At 37.1% G+C, this 27,384-nt stretch overlaps 6 protein-coding genes across 10 annotated transcripts in view; 3 read left to right on the plus strand and 3 right to left on the minus strand.

Annotated features, from left to right (window-relative positions):
• The first annotated feature begins 11 nt into the window (after positions 1 to 11).
• Positions 12 to 4,237, plus strand: Rsph1 (Radial spoke head protein 1). Its single transcript, XM_088042780.1, has 5 exons — positions 12 to 83; positions 131 to 296; positions 341 to 535; positions 583 to 798; positions 3,968 to 4,237. Exons 1-5 carry the CDS (start codon positions 12 to 14, stop codon positions 4,228 to 4,230), a joined length of 912 nt encoding a protein of 303 aa, XP_087898906.1. The 3' UTR covers positions 4,231 to 4,237.
• LOC148169452 (uncharacterized) lies at positions 4,224 to 13,278 on the minus strand. Of its 2 annotated transcripts, none has more exons than XM_088042779.1 (4): positions 13,083 to 13,278; positions 12,677 to 13,032; positions 12,305 to 12,631; positions 4,224 to 4,426 (listed from the first exon to the last, which is right to left on the minus strand). In XM_088042779.1, the coding sequence occupies exons 1-4, from the start codon at positions 13,124 to 13,126 to the stop codon at positions 4,293 to 4,295; spliced, it is 861 nt and encodes a 286-aa protein (XP_087898905.1). In that variant the 5' UTR covers positions 13,127 to 13,278; the 3' UTR covers positions 4,224 to 4,292. The 2 variants fall into 2 exon arrangements, with proteins under 2 accessions (XP_087898905.1, XP_087898904.1); XM_088042778.1 differs by having other exon boundaries at positions 12,305 to 12,637.
• On the plus strand, positions 4,553 to 11,527 carry LOC148169453 (uncharacterized). 2 transcript variants are annotated; one of them, XM_088042784.1, is made up of 2 exons: positions 4,553 to 4,654; positions 11,024 to 11,527. In XM_088042784.1, exon 2 carries the CDS (start codon positions 11,027 to 11,029, stop codon positions 11,393 to 11,395), a length of 369 nt encoding a protein of 122 aa, XP_087898910.1. In that variant the 5' UTR covers positions 4,553 to 4,654; positions 11,024 to 11,026; the 3' UTR covers positions 11,396 to 11,527. The 2 variants fall into 2 exon arrangements, with proteins under 2 accessions (XP_087898910.1, XP_087898909.1); XM_088042783.1 differs by lacking the exon at positions 4,553 to 4,654 and adding an exon at positions 10,805 to 10,975.
• Positions 13,232 to 14,318, plus strand: LOC148169454 (BOS complex subunit TMEM147). The gene is made up of 3 exons (XM_088042782.1): positions 13,232 to 13,432; positions 13,480 to 13,612; positions 13,659 to 14,318. The coding sequence occupies exons 1-3, from the start codon at positions 13,356 to 13,358 to the stop codon at positions 14,130 to 14,132; spliced, it is 684 nt and encodes a 227-aa protein (XP_087898908.1). The 5' UTR covers positions 13,232 to 13,355; the 3' UTR covers positions 14,133 to 14,318.
• LOC148169455 (DDB1- and CUL4-associated factor 8) lies at positions 14,119 to 16,740 on the minus strand. 2 transcript variants are annotated; one of them, XM_088042777.1, is made up of 8 exons: positions 16,629 to 16,740; positions 16,231 to 16,521; positions 15,603 to 16,185; positions 15,379 to 15,554; positions 15,158 to 15,323; positions 14,803 to 15,105; positions 14,518 to 14,751; positions 14,119 to 14,470 (listed from the first exon to the last, which is right to left on the minus strand). In XM_088042777.1, exons 2-8 carry the CDS (start codon positions 16,512 to 16,514, stop codon positions 14,336 to 14,338), a joined length of 1,881 nt encoding a protein of 626 aa, XP_087898903.1. In that variant the 5' UTR covers positions 16,515 to 16,521; positions 16,629 to 16,740; the 3' UTR covers positions 14,119 to 14,335. The 2 variants fall into 2 exon arrangements, with proteins under 2 accessions (XP_087898903.1, XP_087898902.1); XM_088042776.1 differs by having other exon boundaries at positions 16,576 to 16,740.
• Positions 16,741 to 20,981: 4,241 nt separating this feature from the next.
• LOC148169456 (uncharacterized) overlaps positions 20,982 to 27,384 on the minus strand; it is a 38,866-nt gene continuing 32,463 nt past the window's right edge. Inside the window, exons 4-9 of one of the 2 annotated variants that reach the window (XM_088043472.1) lie at positions 25,807 to 25,866; positions 23,467 to 23,582; positions 22,252 to 22,503; positions 22,143 to 22,202; positions 21,686 to 21,989; positions 20,982 to 21,628 (exon numbers count right to left, since the gene is read on the minus strand). In XM_088043472.1, the coding sequence (XP_087899598.1) occupies positions 21,075 to 21,628; positions 21,686 to 21,989; positions 22,143 to 22,202; positions 22,252 to 22,503; positions 23,467 to 23,582; positions 25,807 to 25,866 (1,346 nt within the window). In that variant the 3' untranslated portion in view covers positions 20,982 to 21,074. The remainder of the gene's footprint in view (positions 21,629 to 21,685; positions 21,990 to 22,142; positions 22,203 to 22,251; positions 22,504 to 23,466; positions 23,583 to 25,806; positions 25,867 to 27,384) is intronic. The other variant, XM_088043473.1, reaches the window with a different exon arrangement.

Raw genomic sequence — 27,384 nt, forward strand, 5'->3', positions numbered from 1 at the left:
AAGTCACTGAAATGTCAACTGACGAAGAGGAGAGCGCTGCTGCACCGGAAGGAGGAGAAGGGCCTGAGCCGTACCCTTACGGAGTACTTCAGTCCTACAACTCGTACAAAATAAAACCACTGTTTTGTAGAAATACGAAGGAGGAAGAGATGAGAATTTGGACCGCCACGGTTTCGGAAGGGCTCTTCTCCCCAATGGTGATATTTTCGAAGGTTTCTATCGCCAGGGTAAACGCCAAGGGAAAGGTCTCTACGTTTTCAAAAACGGGGCGCGTTACAACGGCGACTGGAGAAACGGTACGAATACTTTTGTAATTAACACCCTCTTTAATGGCTCCCAGGGGTGAAATACGGAACTGGAAGTTTTATTTACCCCGACGGAACTAAATACATCGGGGAGTGGAAACGCGACTTGAAACACGGCAAAGGGGTTTATTATTACGCCAACGGTGACACTTATGAGGGTGGTTGGTACAAAGGATTTCGACACGGATTTGGCACTTATACGTATAAATCGGTAAATGTCATTCATACAGGTAATAGGCTTTTAACTAAAGATGTGAGATTTAATTTGGCTTATTAGGGAATTGGAAGGATGGGAGAATGGAGGGACCGGGGATTCTGGATTATGGATGCTATAAATACCACGGGAAGTTCGAGAAAAATTTGCCGAAAGGAACGGGGTGCTTTGTTTTTGAAAACAAATACATGCAGCACGGATTTTACGTGAATCTGAGAAATCCGGCGTTTGATTATGTGGGGGCCGAGGGGCTGCAGGTGGGAGACACGCACTTGGATAGTAAGGAAATTAACTAGGCAACTAATTTTGAAAAAAATATTCAGGTTCGGTTCAGAGATTTTTTTGAAAAATTATTTGTTCTACCGTACAATAGTTATTTGTGTGCCAAGGCCAAGGCCGAGCCATTTTTTAATGACGATAGCCGAGGCCAGAATGGCACTTTTCCTAATTTGTATATTAAACATTCCCAAGTTGCTATGGAAACAAAGCTATTGTAACATTTCGTATCGACATGGATATTCTAGCACTGAAAACGAATGCGAAAATAGCGAAAATAGCTCTGTTACAAAAACAAACTAGGAAAAATAATATAAAAACCTCGTTCATAAGGCCATTTAGGCACTCATTCATTATAAAACTCGCGGCTTGGATTCGTGCCTAAAAATTTGTCTTATGAAACTCGGTGTTTTAATATACTATTTTGACACAAGATTTTTTAGGCGACTTCATTAAATTTACAAGTTTTTTAATTTTTATTTGTTATTTATTGATTTAATCATTTATAACAACTGAATAATATGAATCCATCAGAAAAGTTCATATTTTCTTTATTTACATGTGCAGTTTCGGCATGTGTAGCTTCACAATTTGTATGAATTAGGTTTGATGTGCTTTTTGATGTTGTTGCAGCAGCACTGCTAGACATGTTCATTTTCAATAATTCAACACGCCTTTGTTGCACTTTACAGCAGTTTATCGATTTGATTTTACTCAAATAATTATAAAATTGGGGGTAATGTCGATATCTTGATGTAATATGCAAAACTATGGATAGATGGCGCCACCATAGATCGGCCAATAATGTTTGCGGCCTGAAAAGACTTACTTTTAGGCCGCTTTTGAGGCCTAAAAATTCCATTTTCAGTTTAAGTCGCCTAAAAAGTACTTTTTTTTGACGGCTACTATTTAAGACTTACACTTACATCCATGTTTTTAGTTCAATGTGCGTTCACTCATTGTCGGTCGTGGAATTTAACGTTTGGAGAAAAAGTAGTATTTGTTATTTGGCCGAAAAGTGGCTTTGTTGTCTCGCAATTTTGCATACGCTCGGCTACGCTACGCTTCGCCTTGCTACTGCAATTTAATTGCTCGACAAAAAGTACCACTTTTCTGCCGTATAACAAAATCTACTATTTGAGGTTCTACCGTACCATTTTTTTTCTTTACTTTTTTTTTTAAAACCTGGAAAGTTATGAAATTGCTCGAATGTGTTTTAGAAAGCTAATTTAATAACTTTTCTAATGACCTATAAAACCCATCGATCGGGTAAGTACTTTCCATGAAATTTTTGAAAAACGACGATTTCTCGCTGATTTTCCCCGTTTTCTGACTTGAATTCGCAAAGAAGAGCTTGAAATCTACAAAACCATTAATTTTTGCGAAAATTGTACGGCCGAATTGCAAGAAAACAGCAGAAATCTGCGCGAAATCATCAAAATTCTAGGAAAAAACCGCTAATTTCGATGCAAAACGACGATTTCTCGCTGATTTTCGCCGTTTTTTTGGCTTGAATTCGCAAAGAAGAGCTCGAAATCTACAAAACTGCCAATTTCTACCAAGATTCAACAGCTGAATTGCAACAAAACAGCAGAAATCTGCACGAAATCATCAAACTTCTAAGAGAAATCCGATTATTTCGATGCAAAACGACGATTTATCGCTGATTTTCGCCGTTTTTTGGCTTGAATTCGCAAAGAAGAGCTCGAAATCATCTACAAAACCGCCAATTTTTATCAAGATTCAACGGCTGAATTGCAAGAAAACGGCAGAAATCATCAAAATTCTTAGAAAAATCCGCTTTTTTCGATGCAAAACTACGATTTCTCGCTGATTTTCGCCGTTTTCTGGCTTGAATTCGCAAAGAAGAGCTCGAAATCTACAAAACCACCAATTTTTATCAAGATTCAACGGCTGAATTGCAAGAAAACGGCAGAAATCTGCGCGAAATCATCAAAATTCTTGGAAAAATCCGCTAATTTCGATGCAAAACGACGATTTCTCGCTGATTATCGCCATTTTTTGGCTTGAATTCGGAAAGAAGAGCTCGAAATCTACAAAACTATCAATTTCTACCAAGATTCAACAGCTGAATTGCAACAAAACAGCAGAAATCTGCACGAAATCATCAAACTTCTAAGAGAAATCCGATTATTTCGATGCAAAACGACGATTTATCGCTGATTTTCGCCGTTTTTTTGGCTTGAATTCGCAAAGAAGAGCTCGAAATCTACAAAACCGCCAATTTTTATCAAGATTCAACGGCTGAATTGCAAGAAAACGGTAAAAATCTGCACGAAATCATCAAAATTCTTAGAAAAATCCGCTTATTTCGATGCAAAACTACGATTTCTCGCTGATTTTCGCCGTTTTCTGGCTTGAATTCGCAAAGAAGAGCTCGAAATCTACAAAACTACCAATTTTTATCAAGATTCAACGGCTGAAATGCAAGAAAATAGCAGAAATCTGCACGAAATCATCAAACTTCTTAGAGAAATCCGCTTATTTCGATACAAAACTACGATTTCTCGCCGATTTTCGCCGTTTTCTGGCTTGAATTCGCAAAGAACACCAATTTTGATCTTATGTCCCAAAAAAACGCTGTTTTTAGTGATTTTAATTAGAAATTTTCCATATAATTCAAGAATTATTACATCAATTTTTTATTGAAATGCATCATTGAAAAGATTGAGTTTTGGACAAACGCATTGTTGTTTTATAGTTTAGAAGTTATAGGACAAAAAAAATTGAGTTTTTCACAAAATTGGGATTTCATCAAAAAAATCAATGCCGTTGGTCAATAAATCCTAATTTCTAGACACACATTTAGTTTTAAAATGACTTTAAAGTTAACGCAGCCCAGAATATTACGTTTTAGAAAATTTCTTGATGATGAAGAGTTGTTAGTTTGCTTAAAGAGGGTTTCATGATTTTGCAAGTTAAGCAAGACTGAAAGAAACGAAAATGAACGCGGGGCACTCAAGAAAATATCTCCGAGTCCTGACCTGATAAAGCAAAACGGGCTTCGGATTTAGAATCATGAGGCAATTCCATTTTGTAATGGCTTTTCAAAATTTGTTGACCAGTGTTTACAACACGAGTAGAAAATTAAAATGGAGCAAAAGAGACGAGGACAAATCACAACTTTTTTACAGTTTTTGTTTTGTTTTAGGTCCAGAGTATCGCGGTAATCCCCGAGGAATCGTTCCATTATGGCGCGCTCGGTCCCTAACTCCCTACAAAGAAGACCTTTTACCCCCCGAGCCTCTCGATATACCAATCGTGGATTCCCAACAAAGTATCTTAGATATAATCGGGTATTTGGAGCGTTTCGAAGAGGCAGAGCTCGGTAAAGCTGAAGCCGAAGAAGAGCAACACTTACCATCCCCAGTAACAGAGAAAGGCGACGCGATGGAAGAACAAGCGCCTACTTAAAACGAACTTTATTTAATTTATACACTTACAGAAAAAGAATAAATACACTCTTGAAAATCAGATTATCTTCCGGATCCTGACGTTAGCATGCTAATAAGAGCGGCTTTTTCCTTCTCCTTTTTCTTCACGATGTCGATACATCGGTTCCTCCAAGTACTTTTTCTTAATTTTATTGGTCTGCTTCCCACGTAGCGTCCTGGAAACAGAAATGTCATTAAAAAAGGCGACTTTGAGATTTAAATTTCTTTTTTTTTTTAATCGAAAATTTCGTTTGTGTGAAAAGATCGGAGTTCGTTGGATGTTTTATTAAGGGAGTGAGAGATGCGCCACTTGTTAGCAGTCGGGCGTTGGGACGCCCAGCGTCATTTCCTTCGTTACCCTCAAATGTGCCGGGACGTGGCTGCTCTGCTACCTCACGCAACAGGTGAGTTTGCATCATCTGGATGTTCACAATTTTAATTTACAAGCGACTCATGGGCATGCAGTTTTTATGGTGTGGAATTCCAAATTGCTTTTCAATTTGTTAACTTCGTCTCAAAATATTCAATTCGCCTATAAGTAATCTTTATTAAATTTGAAGATTTTTTATTCGCTTTGGGTGTTTTGCTGTTTCTTTGAAAAGTTAATTAATCTTATTAAACAACCAAAAGCTTCAAAAGGAAAGTCGACGAAAAGTTGAGAAGAAACCCTTCTTATGTCGTAATTAGTAATAAAAAATTTACGCCGCAAAGAAATGTTTAAAATTATTATCGACTTTTAATTGGGGTCTGTGGTCTAGAGACGATTTACTGAGCGATCAATTGAATTTTTTGCTATTCTCTAATTAATGAATTAAAACGCCTCTTCTAAAGTCTAAATCTAACAGGCGACAATACTAGAATATAAGGGGGCTCTAAATCTGAAAAACTGTAAAATGATTGCCCACTTCACCCCCACAAAAAACTGTTGACTTCTGCAATTTGTCCGCCTTTTATTGATTCAACAATTAAATTGGTCTTAAGATTATAAACAGACAAAAACAAGCCCGCCAGAACTCGTCTAATAAAAGTTTTTTTCCAAATACACCTTTTTTATAAACTTCAATTATTTTCGGCAAAAGAAACTTGTTTGTTCCGTCGCAGAAAAATTCCTCCGTTCAATGTCACGAAAGAGTTTCCCCGTAAAAAATAAGCAAAATACATTTTGATACGACTTGTTGGGAGTCAAATTCAATTACCCGACATGTACACGCATTTTAAACGACTTGAAAATTAAGTGTAAACTCTACGTTTCCTGGAATATTAATATTAGCTTCGCGAATTTTTGGGGGCGGAGAATTGGCGAAGGCGCCGCTTAATCTCCTTTATTGCTTCATTATAAATTTTTAATAATTTGTTCCATGATGAAGGTAGATGCGAAACGCTTCATTAATTAATTTCGTTCTCAAGTCGTAAACTTGCTGTAATGAGTGCCGTGAAAAATCCCGCCAAGGGAATTTTCAGGCGTCAATAATTGCATAACGTCGACGACAACAAAAACATTAAACCACAACCTCCTGACATGTCCTTTGAACTCAAAAATAGCTAATATTAGCCTTATGACTGTTCGTCTCGAAGATATCGCGTTATTTTTAGAAAGCGCGTAAACAAAGACGTTCAAAAAACAATACTTTGTTAATAGTTAAGAAAATTAATCGAATCGCGGTCGTCTTCCAACGGTAAACTCCAAAGCAATCTCGCTTCTAATTTCGTAAACAACGGAAGCTGGATTAGATTCCGTAAATTTGTTTACGAGAAAAATGGGTCATTTTATGACTTTACACAACGACCGATAAAGACAATTGTTATTTTTAGAAGCGGACGTCTGCGACAAAATGACGAAAAAATCGGGGATAACCGAGAACTCGAGCTTCAAGGAAAAAAGGTGATCTCTGATCGAGTCTTATCAAATCTACGTCAGATTTTTGGAATGGCAATTTGTTTTCATTCTAGAATTTATAGGTGCCGAGCCGATTAAAACCAATTTTGAAATAGTCATAAACTGTCGCCTCATGTTGATAATGTGGCAACAACATTCCGTAGTACGTTTTTTTATTTATTTAATCGAATTATCATCAACTCGTACAAATTCATTCCAAACATGGCAACTTTGCGTGCTTCGACTTAAAATTAGAACATGACCAACCCCATCTCAAATAATTTCTAAAAATATTTCACTATCATCAGAGGTAGGTGTTGGCCCGTGAATCGAAAAATTCAGGTCACATTGACCACTGATAAGTTTTAATATCTTCAAGGAAAATTTCACTGTTTTTGTTCATCGTCCAAAATCCAATAAAAAGATCACAATTTAAGTTACAACAAAAACAATTTCGTATTTCACATAATACTGATAATACGGAAGAATTCGCCACTCAGCACTATACAAAAATACGTCTTTGATTAATGTTTTTTGGAGGGACGGAAACATTTTAGTTACGTGGGCTTCGTATTATGTTCACTTTACGTCATGTTTTATTTAATTCCGCAATTATTGGGAAATTGAATTAAAGTAGCGCATATTGATGTTTGGTAAGTGGTTATGTGACAGACAATGGACAAATATATGAATAAAATATGGCTGGATTTGTAGCTAGGTAACTAAAGAGCTTTTATGAATACAGTGTGTGACCGCAATTCCAATTATTTTATATTTAGTCATTTTTGAATGTATTAAAATACGTATAATAACGTTCATTCAATTCTTTGAATTTTGCAAACTTTTATAATCTACTGAATTATTTATCTAGTTAACTGTTACTTTGTAAACGTATGATCCACAATATTTTTATTTAGAGTAGTCGAGAAAAAATGACAGGGCTTTGACATTTGTCATTTGATTTATTTTCAAAAAATGATCGAATCTGGGGTTTGTTACTATTGACTATTATTATTGTTTTTCCAAAACTAAACAAAACTAAAATTTTACTCCAACATGACTTTGAGTTTGTTTATCTCCTTCATAAATTTTGTGGATTACATGGTGTTTAAACGGCAAAAGTTTAGAGACACGTTTGCAAGGTAATCAGCAGCAAAAGAAATGAGGTGTAGTAAATTCGCAGCAGGTGGTGTCGATAATCTGCACCCTCATAAACCAATTTGAATGGACGAAGAAATTCAAAAATTTTGTTGTTGAATTAATTAGTAATATTTGTTTCGTTTTAACGTTGTTTTACCCACCTTCCTTCACTTGTAAATGGGCACAATTTTTTTACACAGCCGTAGATTCATGAACGACAACTTTAGCAATCAAGATGGATGATTAGCAAGTTTGATAACATTCACACTTTTAATTGCTGAAATCTCACGATTTTGTTGTTTTTCTTGATTGGAGAAAATTAATGACAACAAATTAATAACTGAGTTATGGCTAATTAAAGTTTCGAATAATGAATTTTCAGTTCTGAAATTTTTAATACTCAATGTCTTCGGAACTACGTCAGATAGAGATAAACGGTCTGAGTCATCGTTTTCCTCGCGCATTTTTCCTTTAGAATTCGCTCAAATAAGCAAAGTTCGATGGTCTCAAGAAAAAATTCGACTCAATCGATGAAAATTTTGTAATTTTTCTTTTTTGACTGCTACTCGAAAACAATTTGGCCAGTTGATGGATCTCAAGCTTTAGGCTGATGGATACCTCTAAGATATATAACGTCGTTTTTGCCCCAAAAAAGTTCCTTGAAAATCACCCCAAACGTCGCGTTTATTTGTGAAGCAAACTTAAATTATTGAGACTCATTTAACGCAGAATCTCACGCTGAATCCGAAACTCTCTTAATTTTTTCCATACATGAACAAATAACTGAGTTATGCCCGATTAAAATTTTGTGTAGTCGCCAGAGAGCCAAATTTTTGAAGGCCGAAAATTCGAAAATATCGTTGCTTCATCGTTTTTCTCGCATTTTGTTTGTTAAGAATTCGTTCTTAGATTTTTCGGGAAAAAAAATTTGATTTTTTCAAAAAAAATAATTTCATGATTAAAACACAGGTGTCCAGAAAGTCGCGCACCACCGTGATACTGTATCATCGGACAATGCCATAGATCACCGGAAAATGTTAAAAAAATCCATGTTTTCAATTTTTCGGGATATGATGGATTGAAGAGTAAAAGTTTAATGCCAAAATTAACAATTTTTGTACAATGATTTCAAGTTCAAATGAATTTGTTACCTATATAAAGGACATTTTGCGCAAAGGCATGGTGCAAAAAAAATTGAAAAATCTTGTAAAAAATGGCTGAAAACTGTCAATCGTTCACATGAAACCATAGTTACATTACTCGTTCAGGAGCCAACCTAAGTAACGCCAACAATACACAACATTATGGCTTCAAATATTGGAAATTTAAATTATTGGGGGAACAATTCAGTAATGTTGCCATTTGCCTAATTTAATTTTGGTCCTATTGCTAAAACAGAAAGTGTAACATTTTTTTAACAATTTTTTGGGGATCCACCCAATTATCCCCTTTCAAGGTGGGGCGCCATTTTCCGACATCCTGTATGTGATATGTGAACCTTCTTCGGTCGATTTCTCGCTCATTTTTGAAGCAAACTTGCGTTATTCAGGCTTATTTTAGGCAGATTCCACATTCAGGCTTAAAATTCATGTATGACAACAAATTAATAACTGAGTTATGGCTAATTAAAGTTTCAGATGATGAATTTTCAGTTCTGAAATTTTTAATATTCAATATCTTCGAAACTATGACAGATGGAGAGAAACGTTCTGCGTCATCGTTTTCCTCGCGCATTTTTCCTTTAGAATTCGTTCTCAAATATGAAAAATTCGACGGTGATTTTTCGCAAAAAAAATCCTGCTCAATCGATGATTTTTTTTCAATTTTTCGTTTTTACACCGCCACTCATAAACTATTTGACCTACCGATCTGAGATTTAGCCTGTTATTAAATCTCAAGCTGCTCTTTCAGCTAACGACCCAATAAGGTGCATAACGTCATTTTCGCCCCGAAAAAGTTTCTTGAAAATCACCCCAAAAAGACCTCTTAAAAACAGTTTATTGATCTATGTCGCGTTTATTAGTGAAGCAAACTTATGTTATTGAGACTCATTTAACGCAGAATCTCACGCTGAATCCGAAACTCTCTTAATTTTTTCCATACATGAACAAATAACTGAGTTATGCCCGATTAAAATTTTGTGTAGTCGCCAGAGGGCCAAATTTTTGAAGGGTCGAAAATTCGAAAATATCGTTGATTCATCGTTTTTCTCGCATTTTGTTTGTTAAGAATTCGTTTTTAGATATTCCGGAAGTAAAAAATGTATTTTTTCGAAAAAAAAAAAAACGATTAAAACTACAGGTGTCCGAAAACTCGCGCACCACCGTAATACTGTATCATCGGACAATCCATAACCATCGGAAAAATGTTAGAAAAAATCCATGTTTTCAATTTTTCGAGATATGATGGATTGAAGAGTAAAAATTTAATGCCAAAATTAACAATTTTTGTACAATGATTTGTTACCTTATTAACATTTTTTTGGGGGTCCACCAATTATCCCCTTTCAAGGTGGGGCGCCATTTTCTGACATCCTGTATGTGATATGTGAACCTTCTTCGGTCGATTTCTCGCTCATTTTTGAAGCAAACTAGCGTTATTGGGGCTCATTTTACGCAGATTCGAAATCCGAGCTAAAGATTCACGTTCGACAACAAAAAATCTGAGGTCTTCAACAACAAAGCTTCGAAATGAGTTAGTCGCTGAGAGTTATGAGCCATACCGCCCATGAGCTCTTTTCTTTTGCTGCTGACTGTACAATGTGTTGATAAATGTTTCTAGCATCAAGGGTGGCTATGAAATGTCAAAGAAATTTGGCCCTTATTACTAATGTGGGTTTAATTTTAATTTGTAGTTAACCTTAATCGTGTAGCAAAGTTGGTGTTAAAAAAATCTGTTTTAGTTGTGGTTTGAAGCTTGAAAACCAAAATCAAAGCGGTAAAATAATGCTTGACAGGAATTGCACTGCCACCCTTGATGTTAGAAATATTTATTAACACCTTGTACCAGCCGACTAGATAAATAATTCAGTCACTCTGTACATTCAAAATATTTAAAAAAATTAAATCCTTTCAGGACCTTTAAAACCTGTTTCCGATATGTTAATTATGAACAATTTTCGTGGCGCTTATTTGTACTTAGAAAAACCAATTTCTCTTTCATTATGAGTACAGAAAGTGTTTACAAAACTGCGTTGTTGAAGTTTGTTAACATTTACAAATTAATTAAAGTAATATTTGACTTGCGTTGCACGACCTATAACCCAAATTCACACTTTAACATTTAAAGGTCAAATTTTAGCTATCTCTCAAATTAATGCAAAATCAAAATTAAGTTCGATAAACTGTGCCTTAATTCCATCCAGTCGCTATCAAGTGTAGTAAAATTTAGTATTGTTTTCGACTTAAATTTGTTTCTCTATCAATACAATAAACAGACCTCGAATTGCACTGTTTTGATAAAAACGAAACGAGGAAAAGTTTCGGACAATAACACAAAAATGCAATAACGATTCTATTTTGAAGCAACATTTCTAAAAATAATTCCTACGATAATGCAGAGTTATATTTTTCACTCTGAATTCACGTGTATGGTCCACCAGATTGCCATCTAGCGTGGCTGTGTTCACATTATTTTTTACCATATAAATGTGGGAACTGGCGGCGCTCAATTCATTTTATTAGAAACCGCTTCTAGTATTAGAATCACAGTAAGAAGAGACGCTGCTTCAAACTCTCCTTAACTCTTTTTTTTTCAGGCAATGTATAACTCCAACGCATTATTGGACATCCTCCTCGTCGTCTGTCTGTGTCAGTTGTGTTTGTGCGCTCCCTACAACCCCCCCAAGAAAGTGTCCAACCGTGAAATGAAAAAAGACATCTTCATCTCGCGTGGATGGGGTGCTGGTGGCATGCCTTTCAGCGTCTTATACATGAATCCGACATATTCCCCGTCGAAACCTCCAGCGACTGGAACCAACTTCCGGCCACAACCGGCGTCGAAGAATCAACGCAAAAGCTTGCCCCAAGTGAGGACTTCGATGAGGCAGAAGACTTTGAACAGGACACCGCATTCGGTTATTCCGCAGCTGTTTCTCTCCTACGGATGGGGGCCGTTGGGGAAAAAGTAGATTTTACGTAATGGTGATGACAGCTTTATTCGACTGAATCGTGATCTTAGAAGTTTAGTTTTTATTAATTTATTTATTTTCTACGTGTGATGATCAATTAATGGATTGAAAGGTAATAAAACTAATGACATACTGGGGTTTTTTCTTTCGATTACATCATGAGCAAAACTCGCACACGTCTAAGATAGAATCTTGATATACAAGACATTTAAAACGTGAAGGTAAATATTAAAGACACAACATTAGACTATAAAAATAGAAGCTTAAACGTTATTTTGTCTCTTGAAATAACTTTTCGTTATTTTGTATCCACCTGAATAATAAAATCCATCGAATTGGAAAACCAGAGTTTCATTACTAAAAGGTCAAATTCTTGACGACATAACAAACAGGATCTGAACGACCCCAAGAAATCTCAAACTCATTGTATAGCTTCCATAGTAGGACAAATCAATCAAATAATTAATTAAATTATTAGTTTTAATTCAATCTGAGTTTGTTACGTAAAGTTCCTCGGCGTTAATCACTGAAGTTTAAATTAGATTTTTTGTTCCAAGTTATGATGAAATGCACAACACGTTTTTTCTTGTGATAAACTAAAGAAACTATTATCGTGACTATAAAATAAAAAACTGATTTCACGTCTGAATACGTCGAATTCGTAATAAACAAATAGTTATCGGGAATTCAACGCAGCGAATTATTAAATTCCTGGAAGTTTTTCAGGATATGCGTTTCCCTTCCTGCGTGCATTATTTTGTCCTGAAGAATGTCCATACAACTGTGTCTTGAATAGCGAAAATGTGAGAAAAAGCCCAATTACGCAAGAATTAGCAAATAGCTCATAACATTATTTTTCTTATTTAAAAAAATGACGACTTTTTAGAAATACCACGCAACTTTGCTTACCATTCATCTCCTTCATCGCCTTCGTGAAGTCTGCAGGGTCCTTGAAGCTGATGAATCCATATCCCTTGCTCTTGCTGGTGCGTTTATCCCTAATTACCTTCGCGCGATTGAAAGACGGATATTTGTTAAAAGTTCTTGTGAGTAGCTCGTCGGTGACATCATTGCCCAAATCCCCGCAAAAAATTCGAAAGTCGTCGTCAGGCCAGTCTGATAAAGACATGTCTTCCCACATTTGCCCTCCAGCGCTACGCATTAATTTCCTATTTTTGTTACCTTTGCGCCTGTAGTCGTCGTAGCCAAAGGACTGCAGGGCGCTGCTGGCTTTACCTGAAACTAATAACTTAGAATTATTCCATACTCGATAAGTAGTACCTTGAGAGATCGCCAGTTCTGCGCTCATTTTGTCATTCTTTAGTTTCTTGAGTTTCTTCTCCACTTCTGATTGTAAAGCCATAAAGTCTACGTTTGTTTTCGTTACAGTAGGACTTTCGGACGTTGTCGTTGGTTGTTTAGGGGCGGAATAAAGAGTAGGTTTCGCGGAGACGACAGCTTGTTGTGCTACTGCAGGCTGCGAATACACATCATAAGCTGGTTTCTTTATTTTAACCTGGTGGGGTATTAGAAGGGGTGGTGTGGGCGGCGGAGGGAGGTTTCCAAACCCTGACATGCCATAAGAGTTTGAAAAAGACGAATTCATTAGAGTCTGACCCGAAATTTCCGCCTCGAAACTAAAACACAAAAAAATGAGGTTATGTCATCAGAAGAGTTGGGAGTTTACCGATTCATTTCGTCTTCCATTTGACGAAACTTGTTAGTATTCATTTTCGTTCTGTTTGTGTTTCTTCTTGATGAATTAATTCGTCGGATATTCACAGATTAATTAGTTTATAAATACAAACCTTGAGTTGACGTTCTTGTGACGTTTGGCAGAAAAAAAAAATCACTAACAAACTGACAGCGCTCGCGTCGAGTTTAAACGTCAAACGTCAAAGTCATTTTTTCTAACCTCAAAGTGTGAATTTGGAATCACTCTTGGAATTAATTAACAGAAATGACTTTGTACCACTTTGGTAACTGCGTGGCTTTGATCTACGTTCCTTACTACCTCACGTACAAATATTCAGGACTGTGAGTTAAGTTAATTTTATAAATTAAAAGTAACTCTTTCATTTTAGGTCGGAGTACGGCGCCTTTTGGAAATGTATCCAAGCGGGCTGCATTTACATGTTCACACAACTCGCTAAAATGTTAATATTAGCGACGTTTTTCCCCGACAACGTTTCAGACCTAGGCAGCGATATTTTAGGGGTATGTTGCTAACTTCTCCTCTTCAAATCTAAACAGTTTTGTGCAGGAATTTTTGAAATCTACAGTAGACTTGGCGGACTTGGTAGGCCTCTATGTAGTGCTGGCCGGAATCCCTGGAAAGGGCCACAGTAAAGTGTTGACAGCAGGAATAGGTTGGGCCACTGCTGAGGTGATCCTCTCCAGAGCCCTATTGCTTTGGGTTGGAGCCCGCGGCGCTGAATTCGACTGGAAGTACATCCAGAAGTGTCTTGAATCGAATATTTCTCTGGTGCAGCACGTAGCCACAGCGACTTTGATCTGGTTGTGGTCAAGACATGACTTGAAAAATAACTTCAAGCCAGTGGTCACTGCTCTTCTTGTTTTTTCTTCATACAAGCCGCTGCTGCTTGATTTGTTGTTGAAGTTCTTGTTGGCTGGCCCTTGGGTTGGACTTTTTGTTAAAGCAGTGGTCACAGTAATAGTGGGTGCTTTTACGCTAACAATTTACGCAGGTTTAGCGCAAGTAATTGGAATTTTCTAAAGTTTTAATTACATATATTATACAAATTTATTTTCTAGTTCAAATAAACGAATTCATAAAACTAAATCACATATTTATGAAAATGTTAATATTTGAGTTAACATTTCACATGTACATTTTATTCAATATTAATTAAAAATTGGTAAAGTACCGTAACTATAACTTAATAAACAAGCTAGAAAACAATGTTGATTTTTCGTTGCTTATGACGTGTTGCAATTTGGTGCTATGTCGATATCATCCTCAGAGCCATCAGAATTACTCACACTGTCGGAAGCTGAAGAATTAGAATCTGAATTGGGTTGTAAGAAGTCTCTAACACTAAGCATATTGGTCACCTAGAAAAAAAACGATAGAAACCCCTCAGTCTGTTTTCACCTCTTACTCTTAATCTACTTGTGTTCCTCAGATGTCGCCACAACATCCACAGCATTTGGCTTTCATTGATTTCCGACGAATCAGTATTGCTCAGTTTAGTTTTCAGATTGTTCTTTACAGTGGTTTTCAACCCTGTCATCGTGGGTTCTTCTTCGCAGGACGGCACCCAAACCTTCACGTCCCAATCCAGTCCGCTGGTGCAGATGAACGGTAGCTGTGGGTGGGGTTCCAAGCAGTTGACCTGAGTAAAAAACGTTCGAAGTGAACCTCAGAGGACACAGCCGTTACTTACAACTCCGTTATCATCCGCAAGCAGCCACTGAACCAACGCTTCAGTGTTTCTCTCCCAGAAATAAATGTGGCCACAATCTGAGCCGCTTACGACAAATTCCGACTTTGGTCCAAAGAAATTAACTCCTTTAATAGTGGCCATGTTTCTGTGGCCTTGATATTGGTGGATGAACTTTCCAGGTTCTGTGTCTTTAACATCGAAGAGGTAGACGTCGGCGTCGCTGTACGACGCCAGGATTTCGGAGCCGTTATGATTGTACACTGCACACGTAACGTGATAGTTTTTGTTGGGTTTTCCTTTGCCCTGCAAGTGAGAAAGTTAGTTTTTTATAACGAGGGTGAGGGGTGGGTTTAACCTTGACGAATGGTGTATACGTGGCTGTAGGTTTACTACTTTTTCTTTGGTCGTAGATTCGGACGATCGCGTCTCTACCGCTGACACAGAATTCATTTGATCTTAGAGGGTGGCCGTGTATGCTGTAGAGGGCAATTGGTTTTGAATCTTCTTTCACAGTCACGATTCTGTAACAGAAAGCACGTTTTTATTCCGTGGGTGCACCCCTAAGTTGGTACCCACTTCGTGCTTTTGGGCCCCCTGACGTCGTGGTTGAGAACAGCGCCGTCTTCTCCAGCACTGAGTATGATTTGGGGCTGCTCAGGAAGCACAATTAGTTTGTGACAGGGTCCTTTATGAGTCCCCAGGAGTCTCGCATTGCGAACACCTTCCTCTCGCGACAGCTGTGCGAGTCGTACCTTTAAAAAAATTCATAAGCATGACCTCAAAAGCGGCGGCCATCTTACCTGTCCATCTCTGGCGCAAGAAGCAATATGGATATCCCCAGAGAGCGGTAAAAACTTGCTTTGAAAGACGTTTCCTCTATGTTTCGTCTTGTATTTCATTAAAACCCTACCTACTTTCCAATCCCAGATGACCACTTTTAGGTCATCTGCCCCACTCGCTAGCAAGGACCCATCTGGGTGAAAATTTAGACTATTTACACAACCGGCATGTTCTTCTAGTTTATACATTAACTCTAAACGTTTGACACAGTGCAGAGAACCGTAGCAGCGACGTTGGAACAATTCGCGCCCTTGTAATTTAGAACTGTAACCTAATTGTCTCTTATCAATTTCGTTTAGAGCAAACCACCAGTGTTTTGGATTCTCTTTTTTGAACAACGGATGATCAGAGATATCCGTGTCATCAGTATCAAAAATTATAGTTGAATCTTCACTACTATCAGAGTATAAATGTGTATCTTCACTACTGCCCTCAACCTCATCATCATCCTCATTCTCATCATAGTCTTCCCAATCATTATCATCTTCTTCATTTTCCGCCATGGGCTCCTCTCCATGGTCTTCATCCCCCATTGGATCATCTCTGCAAATTAATTAGTTTAAGTGCCTCCAGACATTTCACATTTACCTATCATAATCTGCATGTGGCGTACTCATATAATTCCGATTTCTCGCATTCGGCGGCGAATGAAACGTTACTGCAGGAATCACTTTATCAGAATCGCCCCCTCCTGCCTGGTTGTCAGTGCTTGTACTAGCTGTCTCTTGATCTGTGTTGCTCGAAGAACTAGACTCCTCAGATCGCCCCAAACCAGAATCACTGGCTTTGAATCTCTTTGCGCGGTCTTCGGACTTCGCCCCATCTGACGGACCCTTACTCGTCTTGACTGGTTTTATTTCCTTTTCATCCATTTTTATTCTAAAAATAATGGCAGAGACGTAGTTGCTTAATTACCGGAAAGCGGAAACTTACAAGTGGAGTTTTTGAAACACAAAAAATTTAGCCGATTTTGAGTCGTTACTCACCTAACAAATGCTTTTTAGAATGAGAAATTAAATACAGATGTGGGTTTTTATAAAATAAAGTAAATCTGTCAAATACAGCACAAAAACAAAATCAGACTATTGCCAACTGTGGAGCCATGAAGTTACTAAAAACAAAATTGTTAGAGTTGGGGGTGGCTTTACGCATCTGAAAAAAGTGTGGTTTTGGTGTTTTAAATTATTTTGATTTGTAAACGTAGAATCCACTCTAATTTAAGAGAAAAAATGTTATTCGAATTAATTCAATCAGAGCGAATTTCGGTTGGTACTGGCCTGGGGAGAAATACGTCAATCAATGTTTGTGCTGCGCAGGTGTTACCGGGAGTTTAATTTTGAAAATGATGAAAATATGAGAATATTTTGCGTCTTTATGTCTAAGGGGACATAAAAAGTATTAGTGTTGATTGTGGAACCGATTACAATAGCTTGCAGTTTTGGTACAGATGATCGAGGCAGAACTAACTCCAAAAGGGTAAGTAAGTCCTAGTGATTACATTCCTTTGCTTATATCTTATAAAAAGCGCTTATATCTTCTCTTATTTAACGATTTGGTTGTGGGATGATAAAAACTAGATTATTATTATGTATGTTTTATGTTATTTTCAACAAGGAATATAATGAATGATTATGGCCTGCCCCCTGCTTTCTTGGAAGTACATTCGACTCCGCCACTAGATAATTGGGACATTTTTATAAAAAACGAAATCCATTATATGAAAATTTTTTTTTTTATTGGGACAAAACATGTAGCCCAGTAAATAAGAACATTGCAGGTTGCAGGTATACGTAAAAAAATAAACAAAATTCTAAAAGTTTTGAAATTTTCGTCAAATGTGCAACAAGTAGAAAAAAAGATAAATCTTAATTTGCAGCATCGCAGGTGATTCGAAAATTAATCGCAATTTTTTCTTTACTATATGTGAATAACATTACAAAACAAAATGGACATTTGATATAAAAAAGAACAGTAGTTTTTATGATCTGACAATGTCATAGATCACCAAAAAATATTAAAAAATTCCATGTCTTTAATTTTTCGAGATATGGGTTGCATTGTAAAAGTTTAATAACAAAATTAACGATTTCTGTGCAAAAAAAATATGTTTAAATAAACTTGTTCCTTAAAAGACATTTTGCGCAAAGACATGATGCAAAAAAATTAAAATTTTTTTTATAAAAAATGGTTAAAAACAGTTAACAGAATTTTTGAATTAACAATCTTGATAAGTGTGGCAAAGTTCACATGAAACTATAGTTACACTACTCATCAGTTCATGAACCGACCTGACTAACGCCAACAATACAACAATATTGTTACTATGGTTTTGAATTATGGAAATTTAAATTATTGAAGAAACAGTTTAGCAATGTTGCCATTTCCCTAAGTTTATTTTGGTTCTACTGCGAAAACAGAGAGTGCATTTTTGTAACATTTTTTTGCTGCTCTAGGGGACCACCCAATTACCCCCTTTTAAGGTGGTGTGCCACTTTCCGGACATTCTGTATGTAATTACTAATATTCATAATGTTCCAGATGGCAAAAAAAACTACAAATTTAATAGGGGAGTAAGATGATGAAACAAAAATTAATTTTCATTCTATCAAATTTGCAGTACTTTTGTAATTCCCTTCTTGCATTTTATTAACAAAAAAACGGATTTCAAGTCACTTCCAGACCACTCACGATGCTGAGAATTGGGATTTATTATTATTGTTTTAATTTGTTGTACGATTGATAAATATTTCCAACTTTTGAAATAATTTCGATTTCATTGTGATTGTTGACTAGGCTAATTGGATAATCGGTATTCTGAAACTCCGTATTTTCCGATAAAAAAATATAAACCGCATTTTTTGAGAGCAAAATTTAAACAAGAAGAGAATTGGACTAATCAGCCCGCTCTCCATGTTTTTCGTGTCGGTTTCAAAATTTTAAAATGCCTCGGAAAAATTTAGGCATTTTTAAATAACTGGAATTCTTAAATAAACAGCATCGTAATAAATCTAATCAGTGTTTGTATAGAGAAGTTAAGACATTTTTTTTGCAAAAAGGGAATGAGGCAAGTTCTTTAGATGCTCTTGTTGTTGCACTAGTTTTTTATACCAAATACTCTTGATTCTGATTTTCTAAAAAAGGAGACTTAAAAATTTTGTTGTGCAATAAATTGTACTTTATGTTTTGTTGATTAACTTATTGTTTTATTTAAGTATATTTGACTTTTTAATGCACACTAGACTCTGGATAATTTGAAATTCAAGGGACCTGGCAAAATGTGATTGAAATAATCGAGAGAGAAGAAAAGAAAAAAATTAAATAAACGAGAGTTCAAAGGCATACAAACAATAGTCAGAATAAACAAACCAATCAGAGAAGAGAGCGTAAAATCTACTAACTCCACTTTGAAGAGCCCTTTATTAAAAGACATAAGTCAAAAAAATAAAATCTGATCTTAAAGCTGCAATGGAATTAATTATAGTGTTGGGGGAAAAAAGTCGATTTTACTTCAAATTAACGAGACCGAAATATAATTAATTTTTTCAATTTATGGAGAGAAATTGAGGGGACGGGGAAAAAACTTTTAACTAAGTTTAACAAACAAAAATGATATTAATAGATTCTGTCATTCTTTTAAATAAATACTTTACATTATTGATAACGCTTCTTAGAACCTTATAGTCAAATTTAATGAAAATCTTAGTTAGAAACTTACAGTTCTCAGCTAGCTATATTTCTTTGAGTTTTTTCTGATCTTCCGTTTATGGGGACCTCCAGATTATTGGGATGCGCCCTAATTAAGTCGACTGTATTTCTCTGTTCAGCAAGCGACGGAAATGATAATAAAAAGTACGAATCCTTTTCTTTAATGAAAATAATGTACATGTTATTGCCTAGACCACCATAGTATATTACACGTCAGAATAGGGTCTTATACACTTTCGATATTGTTTCACTAGTATTACAAATTTTCAAAATTGAATTTACACCCCGAACATTTATAATAATTCGCTCCCATATAAATTCAACTGTGCAACCAAAAGTTGGTGCATCTCGTCTGTCTTTCATTGGTTGCATTCTCTAAAGGACATTTATGCTACACACATATACCTACTGGATCTAAGCCTATGGAATGTTACAAGTATTCAAACAGAATGCCACCGTAGATCGAGAGTAGTTTTTACAATTCATAACATTTTGTTTAAATTTCTGGGAATAAATGCTAAAATTTACACACTGATATGACGTAGATTGTTCGAAAATGTCCACAGGCGTTAAAATGACTGTACATAAACTACGTTGTACGATATGTGCAATTATATAAAAAACTAAGTCTGTGGGCATTTTGTTTCCATTATACATTGAATTGTCACAATTACGACGAAAAGAATTTTCGTACAAGAAAAGTCAAAGGTTTGCTTGTACGAAAATCGGGTTTGGAGCATGTTAAGTATGATAAAATATTCACCTGAGATTTAATAAATAACATGTTCCAAAAGAAGTAAAAGTAAATATATGTGTGCAAATGATACAAAATAAGAAGGGAAAGGACCCTATTCGTTTAACAATGTCAGGTCTAAAAACAAAATATGGGTATGTCAGTCTAATGATCGTAGAAAATAAAATAATGTTAGAAACAATTATTACATCGTTGATGATATTATAACGCGTACAAACAATATATCAATAATATCAACAATCGCTTAATTTCAGTTGTAGGAACTTTTCAACATTTCTAGATTGGTCCTCACTTAAAAAAAGAACCACTAAATTCGATTATATACATTGACATACATAAAGAGTAGATTAATAAAATTCATATACACTAAGACTAAACAAAGAGCTAAGTTCTAGAGTACTTGTATATTACCGTGTAACATATATCTATCTACAACAATTGTACACGACCGGCGGGTGACATCCATTCAAATATATAATTATGAGACCCTGCTTAACAATGGGTGTCAACCGTCAGCTTTTTAACAGTAGGAGTTTTTTCCAATCATTCAAGAGCGAGCGCCGGTTGATTGATAGGAAAAAATGACGTATTTACAGTGATAAAGCAAGCCATAAACAATTTATACACAGAACAAAAACGGGACTACTTCTAGACGTAAGTATTTTTGGCATAAATAAATGTTGACAGTCAAAAGACGCTTAATTTCGTGGTGTTTACTCGACTAACCTACGTTAGGAACTCGTTAACCAACTGGAAGACTGTTAGTAAGTGACGACGATAACGGTGCTCGAACTAAACAATAAATAAGTAAACACTACGGCTGAAGATGCGTGGACTGACGAAATTTCGGATTTCTTCAATTGGAAAGTTCCTCCTTTGGCGCACGACACGTATTTGAGTCCGTTGGTCCTATCAAACACAATTGCACAATCAGTTATTCCATGTAGTGATCGGCGAAGAAGTTGACGTGGGGTCATTCCTGCTTCACCATCACGTTGGGGTTGAAGTTATTGTGAGCGCTGGTGGTCACCAACGACAAGGGGCTGTTTGCCAACGAATTGGCGATGGCAAACATGGCGCCGTTAGCATTGGCGGCGGAGCAAGGAGAACCGAGCGCCGCCGTCGGAGGATTTATTCGCTTCTCTTTCTGGCGGCGGTTGCAGAACCACACTCGTACGACCTCTTTCTCCATGCACAGGCTGTCGGCTAGGAGGGAAATCTCCTCCGAGGTGGGCTTGGGGTTGTGGAGGAATGCTTTTTCGAGAGCCACGCGGACGGTGGTCTCGATGGAGGTGCGCTTCTTGCGCCGGCGTCCGATGGTTTCTGGAGTCGTCAACGGGTTACTCAGCGCTCCAGGATTCGTCAGAGTACTATCGGCGTCCTCGAGCCATTTCTGGAGCAACGGTTTCAACTTGCACATGTTCTTGAAGCTCAGATTCAACGCTTCGAACCTGGATATCGTCGTCTGGGAAAAATCATTCCCGTAGAGTTTACCCATCGCTAGCCCCACGTCTCCTTGAGTGAATCCTACAAGAATTTGCGAATCAAAACCTTGAACATGATTCCCTTCGTTTCGAGACTTACCTAATTTGATCCGTCTTTGCTTGAACGTTTTCGCGAACTGCTCCAACTCCTCCAAGTCCGTGGTCTCCTCTGGTGACGGTTCTAGCAACCTCGAAGGCGTCTTAAGATGCTGAGGGGTGAGTCCCCCCGAGCTCGGTGTGCTGGGGGTAAGCAAACTCGGCGGTATATGCGAATTGTTCGGAGGGGTTGTCTGCGTTTGGGGGAGTTGCGTGTTGGAAGGGATACTCGTGTTGTGCTGATTGGAGTTTTGTTGAGCTTTCTGCAGTTGTTGGAACTGCTGCGCCGCTTGAGCGATTTGTTGAACCTGCGAGAACAAAAACTGATGAAATTCATAAATCATCGAGATCATGCAAACAACACATTAGAAAACGAAATCTTGCGTAATTGCACGTTACGAATGTGTTAAAAAAACGAAATGCATGCGGTGAAGCGAACAACAACGGTGACATTCACACACCTGCATTGAGTGCGGCGGTCGTGAAGACAGACCGGAGCGAGGGAATCCTTGCAGAAATCCCTTCAAAATCGTAACATAAATTTAGCGCGGAAATAAAGAGATGTTTTACCTGGTTCTGTAGAAAGAATTGCGTCTGCGGGTTCGCTTGCTGCAACAAGGCCAGATGTTGCAGTTGTTGCAAGTTTTGAGGGAGGTTTTGCGGATTCTGTAAAGCTTGAAGGCTGCCCAACATTTGGAGGTGGTTGCCGAACAAACTCCCGAGGCCCCCGAGGGCTGCCAGCGCCGCGTTCACTCCCGGACTCGAACTCGTCACCTGCGAACTGGGGGACGACAGACGGGGTTGTTCCGCCTCGCTGGTCACCTGCAAATGAGCGATTTTGAGATTTTGATTCACATTCGAAATGAGGAGAATAAGAAGAGAAGATAAAATAGATAAACTTGGTATACAGATAAATAATAAAAGAATACGAAAAGTTTTAGAATTTGGGGACAATTCAAAGAATCTGTATAGAGGAAAGTTCAAAACTATTGGAAACTAGTGGAAAAGTTAAATTATATCCAAGAAGAGGAATTAAATCGCAATTAAAAAAAATAAGACTTGAAAACTTAAAGAATCAAAAAGACGCATTAATTGGCCACAAAAATTAATTAAACTTAATCTTTGCATTTTTATCAGTTGCTCTTTGGTGGTTTTATCCAAATTGACAGTCTTGAGCACATAAACTGACAGTGATATTGATTGATTAACGCTTTGTGATGTACCTTAAAATTTTTCGTCGCTGTTGTGTTAATATCAGAGTATCCCTAAATCGCTAGTAATTTGGTTTCATTTGGGAATGATCGCCGGCTGTAATTATAAAATTTCCATGCCAATTCGCGAAATGAAGACATTAAACGTTAAATGATTGCAGTTGAGATTTCAGTTCAGGTAGTGCATCGCTGAAAACGGCAAACCAAGGCAATTATTACGGGTAATTTAACAGCTAATTACATTCATCTCAAATAAAGCCAGCGAAAAATTAAAGGTTGTGCCATCGTGCATTTTAATGATTCTTTGCCACATCAGAAATGTGCATTTTGGTCTGAAGTAATTCGTTGAAGTGAGCTGAAATTCAATTGTTAGGGGAGCGCGTCCCCGAAGAATTTAAACATTTAACTTTTTGAAGGGTGTTATTCGTTCGGGACTTCAGATTTATACTCGGAGAACAAATGTTTTCAAAAAGAACAGTTTACTAAACAACCCAAGGGAAGAATCGTCAATTATGAGCGTTCGTTCCGAGTCAATATTTAAAGAAAAGTAATATTTTCGACATTGTTGACTTACCAGGTTGAGGGCGCCGCCCCTTTCCGAATCCATGGAGTTTTCGTCGTTATGTTCACCTGGACGCTCGCTGGACACGCTCTGGTCGTCGCCGCTGACGTCGCCGTTAACGTCACCATCTGCAAATGTTAATTATGTAGCAATTTGCAATTGTTTTCCGATAACATTTTACTACAAGTATTGTTAGAAAACACAAATAAAATCGTATAATAATCGGCGATAACGCTTCAAAAGCTTCATGTGAAGCAATTTTCCAATACATCAGGACGCTGCTGTTAAGTCCTGCATACACCATGATAAGGTGAAGAACGCTTCGATAAGCTCGTGGGGCTCCGCATCAGAAATTTCACACCAACTGAATTTTGATATTTAGGGATGCAGCGGTCATTTCACCCGATTCCATCGACCAGAAAAATAGCTCCACGACGAAAAACTCAATATGTTAATAAATTCGGTGTTAACGCGTGTTAAGGGTTGTAAATGCGCCACGTCACCTCAAGATTGATGAGCCATCCCTCGTGACTGACATTGTTGTTAACCCCTAATATGTTAAAATGTGACCGCTTTGTTACCACCGACCAATCAATGCTCACAATCAACCCTTTTTAAAATCCACCCTTTAATCCCACGTGCGCCATTTTCAAACGGATTATTTTTTAGCCGGTAACTTTTTAATCGCGTGTTCTGCACGAGCGCAACAGCTTTGATCTTTTCAACGAAGCTTTTAAATCATTAAAAAATTATCACCGAAAATTTTTATTGTAAATGCGATGTAATAAAGTAATAAGGTTAATTAAGAGCTCTTAGAATTTTGAATGCTATCTCCGGAGATGATAACTTTCAATGCGTTGATAGGGGATTAGAAATCAAATTTTTGCTTATCATGCTCATTACAGTTTATGACGGGATGATCCTGATCTTGGAAGATTTGCTCTAAAAACGTAGTAACAGAGTCTATCTATAAAATCGTTATCAAAACTTTGTGTTTAAAATTAGCGTCACTACATATTTTAACACCAGAAGGAATTTATTTAATCATAAAGTTCAATTTTAGAAGAGATAAAACTGTCATCTAAACAACTTTGTATCAATTCGACGTTATCATTTCTCAGCTTAAATTTAATCTCAGGTGCTCAAGTTCTATAATTGCTTCAAGTATTTTCATCTTTTCGCCCGCTGCCCGTTTTCAGTTTTTCCAGAATCGAAGTTGGAGCCGCGACTCGAATACTAAAGAAGCATATTCAGATAGGCTCGGTCCCTACTAGCATTTAAATAGTGCGGATGAAGAATTTTTGCGTCACTGGCTATGTAAAATAGGGTTTGATTTTAAGTCGAAAGTACGTGATTCGAATCGGTCCAAGTTCGGTAATAATTTAGCACTGAAAATTCGCACGACACCTGAAAAACGGCGAATCTGAATGGACAGTATAAAATCGAAAATGTATTCAGATCGCATTCGTAAAAGTCTTTGAATAACAAAAACCGGCCACAATAAAAGTATACTACCACATTATGTGAAAGCTCTGCAGAAGAGAGCTTGGATTTGCGTGGAGTTTTCGTTGGAATCGTCCGCGCAGAAAGCTCGTAATTAATTGGGAGGCGCGCGATAGAGAAAATCACACATTAAAAAGTAATTGGAAGAGTGAAAGAGGCCGCGATCATCAATCAATCATAACGGATCGAGTTTCAACACTGTTCGATCAAACGGCATTTAAGGGAGGCGAGGGTGCATTTTAACGGGGTGTAAAAGCGAGAAAAAAACTGTATTAATCCATGAAATGTATCGATTAGAACATCTGGCTTGATTTTTTTTTTTTTTTTGAAAATTTTATTTATTGAAACGTCAACAGGCATTTAATTTGGAGGCACGGAGGGAGCTTTTATAATTCAACAAGCGGTGGCACGTGTGACGGAACCCCCGGCACGTGGCCGTCTTCTTTATTAAAAAGGGTTAAACACTACTTAGGGTTTTTTACGCCGGTAATATTTCCTTAGGGGCGACAAACGCCTTTAGAACATGACAACAAACTGTTCGGAAAATGTTAAAATGATGATTTTTAGGAAGCGCGGCGCCTGCTTGGGTGGCCTTCAAACAAAGAAATTTTAATGAGGGTGGGAAAGCGATCGTCATTAAAATCGAAATTCATAAAAGCTCGTTAGGTGGCCGATAAAAAATCTAAAATTACACTTCGGTAGCGGCGAGTATTTTTCGCTATTATAGAGAGTGGACCGTCTTTTTAATTTGTTCGTCTCGCCGCTATAAGTGTGATCAATTTGATTCTCAGCAGCTAATGGCAGCGGCAATAAAAGTGCTATTAATTAGTTGGTGATTTGGACGCTTACCGTCGTTGGAAGGCGGCGTCGACGGCGTCTTATCCATCCGCGTTATCGGGCGTTGCTCACCTGAAATACATTTCCAATTGAAATTACTCATCGAAAGCAAACAAGATAAACACATACAGATAACTACACTTGTGGCTACTTTTTTACATTCGATGATATTTGCATGTCGGATATTTTATGGAATATCGCGTGAGGGATGAATATATCTACGCAACATGAATATTTCAAAGTTCATCAGCTGAATGCATTCAATCCACCGCAGAATATTCAAAAATTCAAAACTCAATTATCGGACACATGCATGCCCTTTGCGGATGGTAATTAAAGTAACAATCCAATCTTACAAAGTAACTAAATTTCATGTATATCGGCTAGATCGTATAAATATACATTGGCGCGTGTTTTATTTATAAATGTGGAGACATAAGGAGAGCTTTTGCGGCCGAAATGTCCATCTAAGGCGTCTCGGATAGTTTACTTCTTACGACTCCCACGGGGCGGCTGACCCCATGCTATTATTTTTCACCCTTAGCTCGGCTTTTGCATATATCCTAGTCTACGACTCTATTTGTGTGTTGCACGACTGCACCAAAACCCAAATTCTATCAACCGAAAAATGGGAATCTCGGTCTTAATTCACGTTATTATTAATAAAAATTTCACCTCTTTTTTACGGCGGCTTTTATAATCTATTAACACACTGTTTTGTATATGTAACTTAGGTACCTCCACCATTTTTCACCTGTGAGCATTTAAAATTTTTTAAGATGACAAATTTATTGATCTGACGGATATTTAATAAGTGTTGAAAACTGATTAATTCGTGGCGAAAGTGGCAGTTTCCACTCGAAGAAAAAGTCGAGCAAAAGCAGTTAATTTAACGTCGTGTGTTTGTCATTTCTCGCAAATAATTTCCCGCTTGTTACATTTAATCAGTGGGACATATTATTTTCCAAATTAATGGCACACATTAGCGAAGTTATTAATTTATTAAATGACCGGTGCTCCCCAATAAAAAAAATTAACGATCTAGAAATAGCCAATAATTGGTCTGACAATTTATTGTTTGATTTTTGCGGTGATTAGCCAGCTTTCACGAGCAGATCGACTAAATAAATCGTCATCTTATAATATGAAAAATCGGAGAAATACTCACATAATTGGTTGATGTTAGGAACGAATCCGAAGTTGAAAAGATCAAAATAGTTTCTTTGTGGCATATTCGTCTTATTCGTAAGAGATAGTAAACATGTCATGCTGAAGATATTCTGATTAACTGAATATGTAAAAGAAATATTTACTATAAGTACGAAAGGTACCTATAATTAAAGATATCGATAAGATAAGAGAGCAAACACGTGGTTAAAAACTTGGAATCTTAGATTATAAACAACAGAATATAGGTAATCGTGAGGTATATTAAAGCACTCGTTGCCAACATAACCGGCAAGAAAAAACTAAGATTAAACATTTTTTCGTTAATTTTCGCGCCGGTTTACGGTCATCGTTCTTAGATCGAACTGAGTTTGAGACTGACGTGTGGTCAGTGGTCAGAGTCTGATATAGACTTTAATACAT

This window comes from Gnatocerus cornutus, chromosome 8 (assembly GCF_029298725.1).
Source record: "Gnatocerus cornutus isolate USDA-ARS CGAHR chromosome 8, icGnaCorn1.1, whole genome shotgun sequence".
Classification (NCBI taxonomy): domain Eukaryota; kingdom Metazoa; phylum Arthropoda; class Insecta; order Coleoptera; family Tenebrionidae; genus Gnatocerus; species Gnatocerus cornutus.

What these genes read in the sequence shown, in the direction of transcription:
- Rsph1 (XM_088042780.1), top strand. Translation starts at nt 12, where the DNA reads ATGTCAACTGACGAAGAGGAGAGCGCTGCTGCACCGGAAGGAGGAGAA. An exon ending in CAACGGCGACTGGAGAAACG is followed by an intron (nt 297 to 340) that starts GTACGAATACTT and finishes AATGGCTCCCAG; the next exon opens with GGGTGAAATACGGAACTGGA. An exon ending in GGGAGACACGCACTTGGATA is followed by an intron (nt 799 to 3,967) that starts GTAAGGAAATTA and finishes GTTTTGTTTTAG; the next exon opens with GTCCAGAGTATCGCGGTAAT.
- LOC148169454 (XM_088042782.1), top strand. Translation starts at nt 13,356, where the DNA reads ATGACTTTGTACCACTTTGGTAACTGCGTGGCTTTGATCTACGTTCCT. An exon ending in ACGTACAAATATTCAGGACT is followed by an intron (nt 13,433 to 13,479) that starts GTGAGTTAAGTT and finishes CTTTCATTTTAG; the next exon opens with GTCGGAGTACGGCGCCTTTT. An exon ending in TAGGCAGCGATATTTTAGGG is followed by an intron (nt 13,613 to 13,658) that starts GTATGTTGCTAA and finishes AGTTTTGTGCAG; the next exon opens with GAATTTTTGAAATCTACAGT.
- LOC148169453 (XM_088042784.1), top strand. Translation starts at nt 11,027, where the DNA reads ATGTATAACTCCAACGCATTATTGGACATCCTCCTCGTCGTCTGTCTG.
- LOC148169452 (XM_088042778.1), bottom strand. Translation starts at nt 13,126, where the DNA reads ATGAATACTAACAAGTTTCGTCAAATGGAAGACGAAATGAATCG. An exon ending in AGAACTGGCGATCTCTCAAG is followed by an intron (nt 12,638 to 12,676) that starts GTACTACTTATC and finishes CTAAGTTATTAG; the next exon opens with TTTCAGGTAAAGCCAGCAGC. An exon ending in GGCGATGAAGGAGATGAATG is followed by an intron (nt 4,427 to 12,304) that starts GTAAGCAAAGTT and finishes TTCTGTTTCCAG; the next exon opens with GACGCTACGTGGGAAGCAGA.
- LOC148169455 (XM_088042777.1), bottom strand. Translation starts at nt 16,514, where the DNA reads ATGGATGAAAAGGAAATAAAACCAGTCAAGACGAGTAAGGGTCCGTCA. An exon ending in CTTGCGCCAGAGATGGACAG is followed by an intron (nt 15,555 to 15,602) that starts GTAAGATGGCCG and finishes ATTTTTTTAAAG; the next exon opens with GTACGACTCGCACAGCTGTC. An exon ending in CGTATACACCATTCGTCAAG is followed by an intron (nt 15,106 to 15,157) that starts GTTAAACCCACC and finishes TCTCACTTGCAG; the next exon opens with GGCAAAGGAAAACCCAACAA.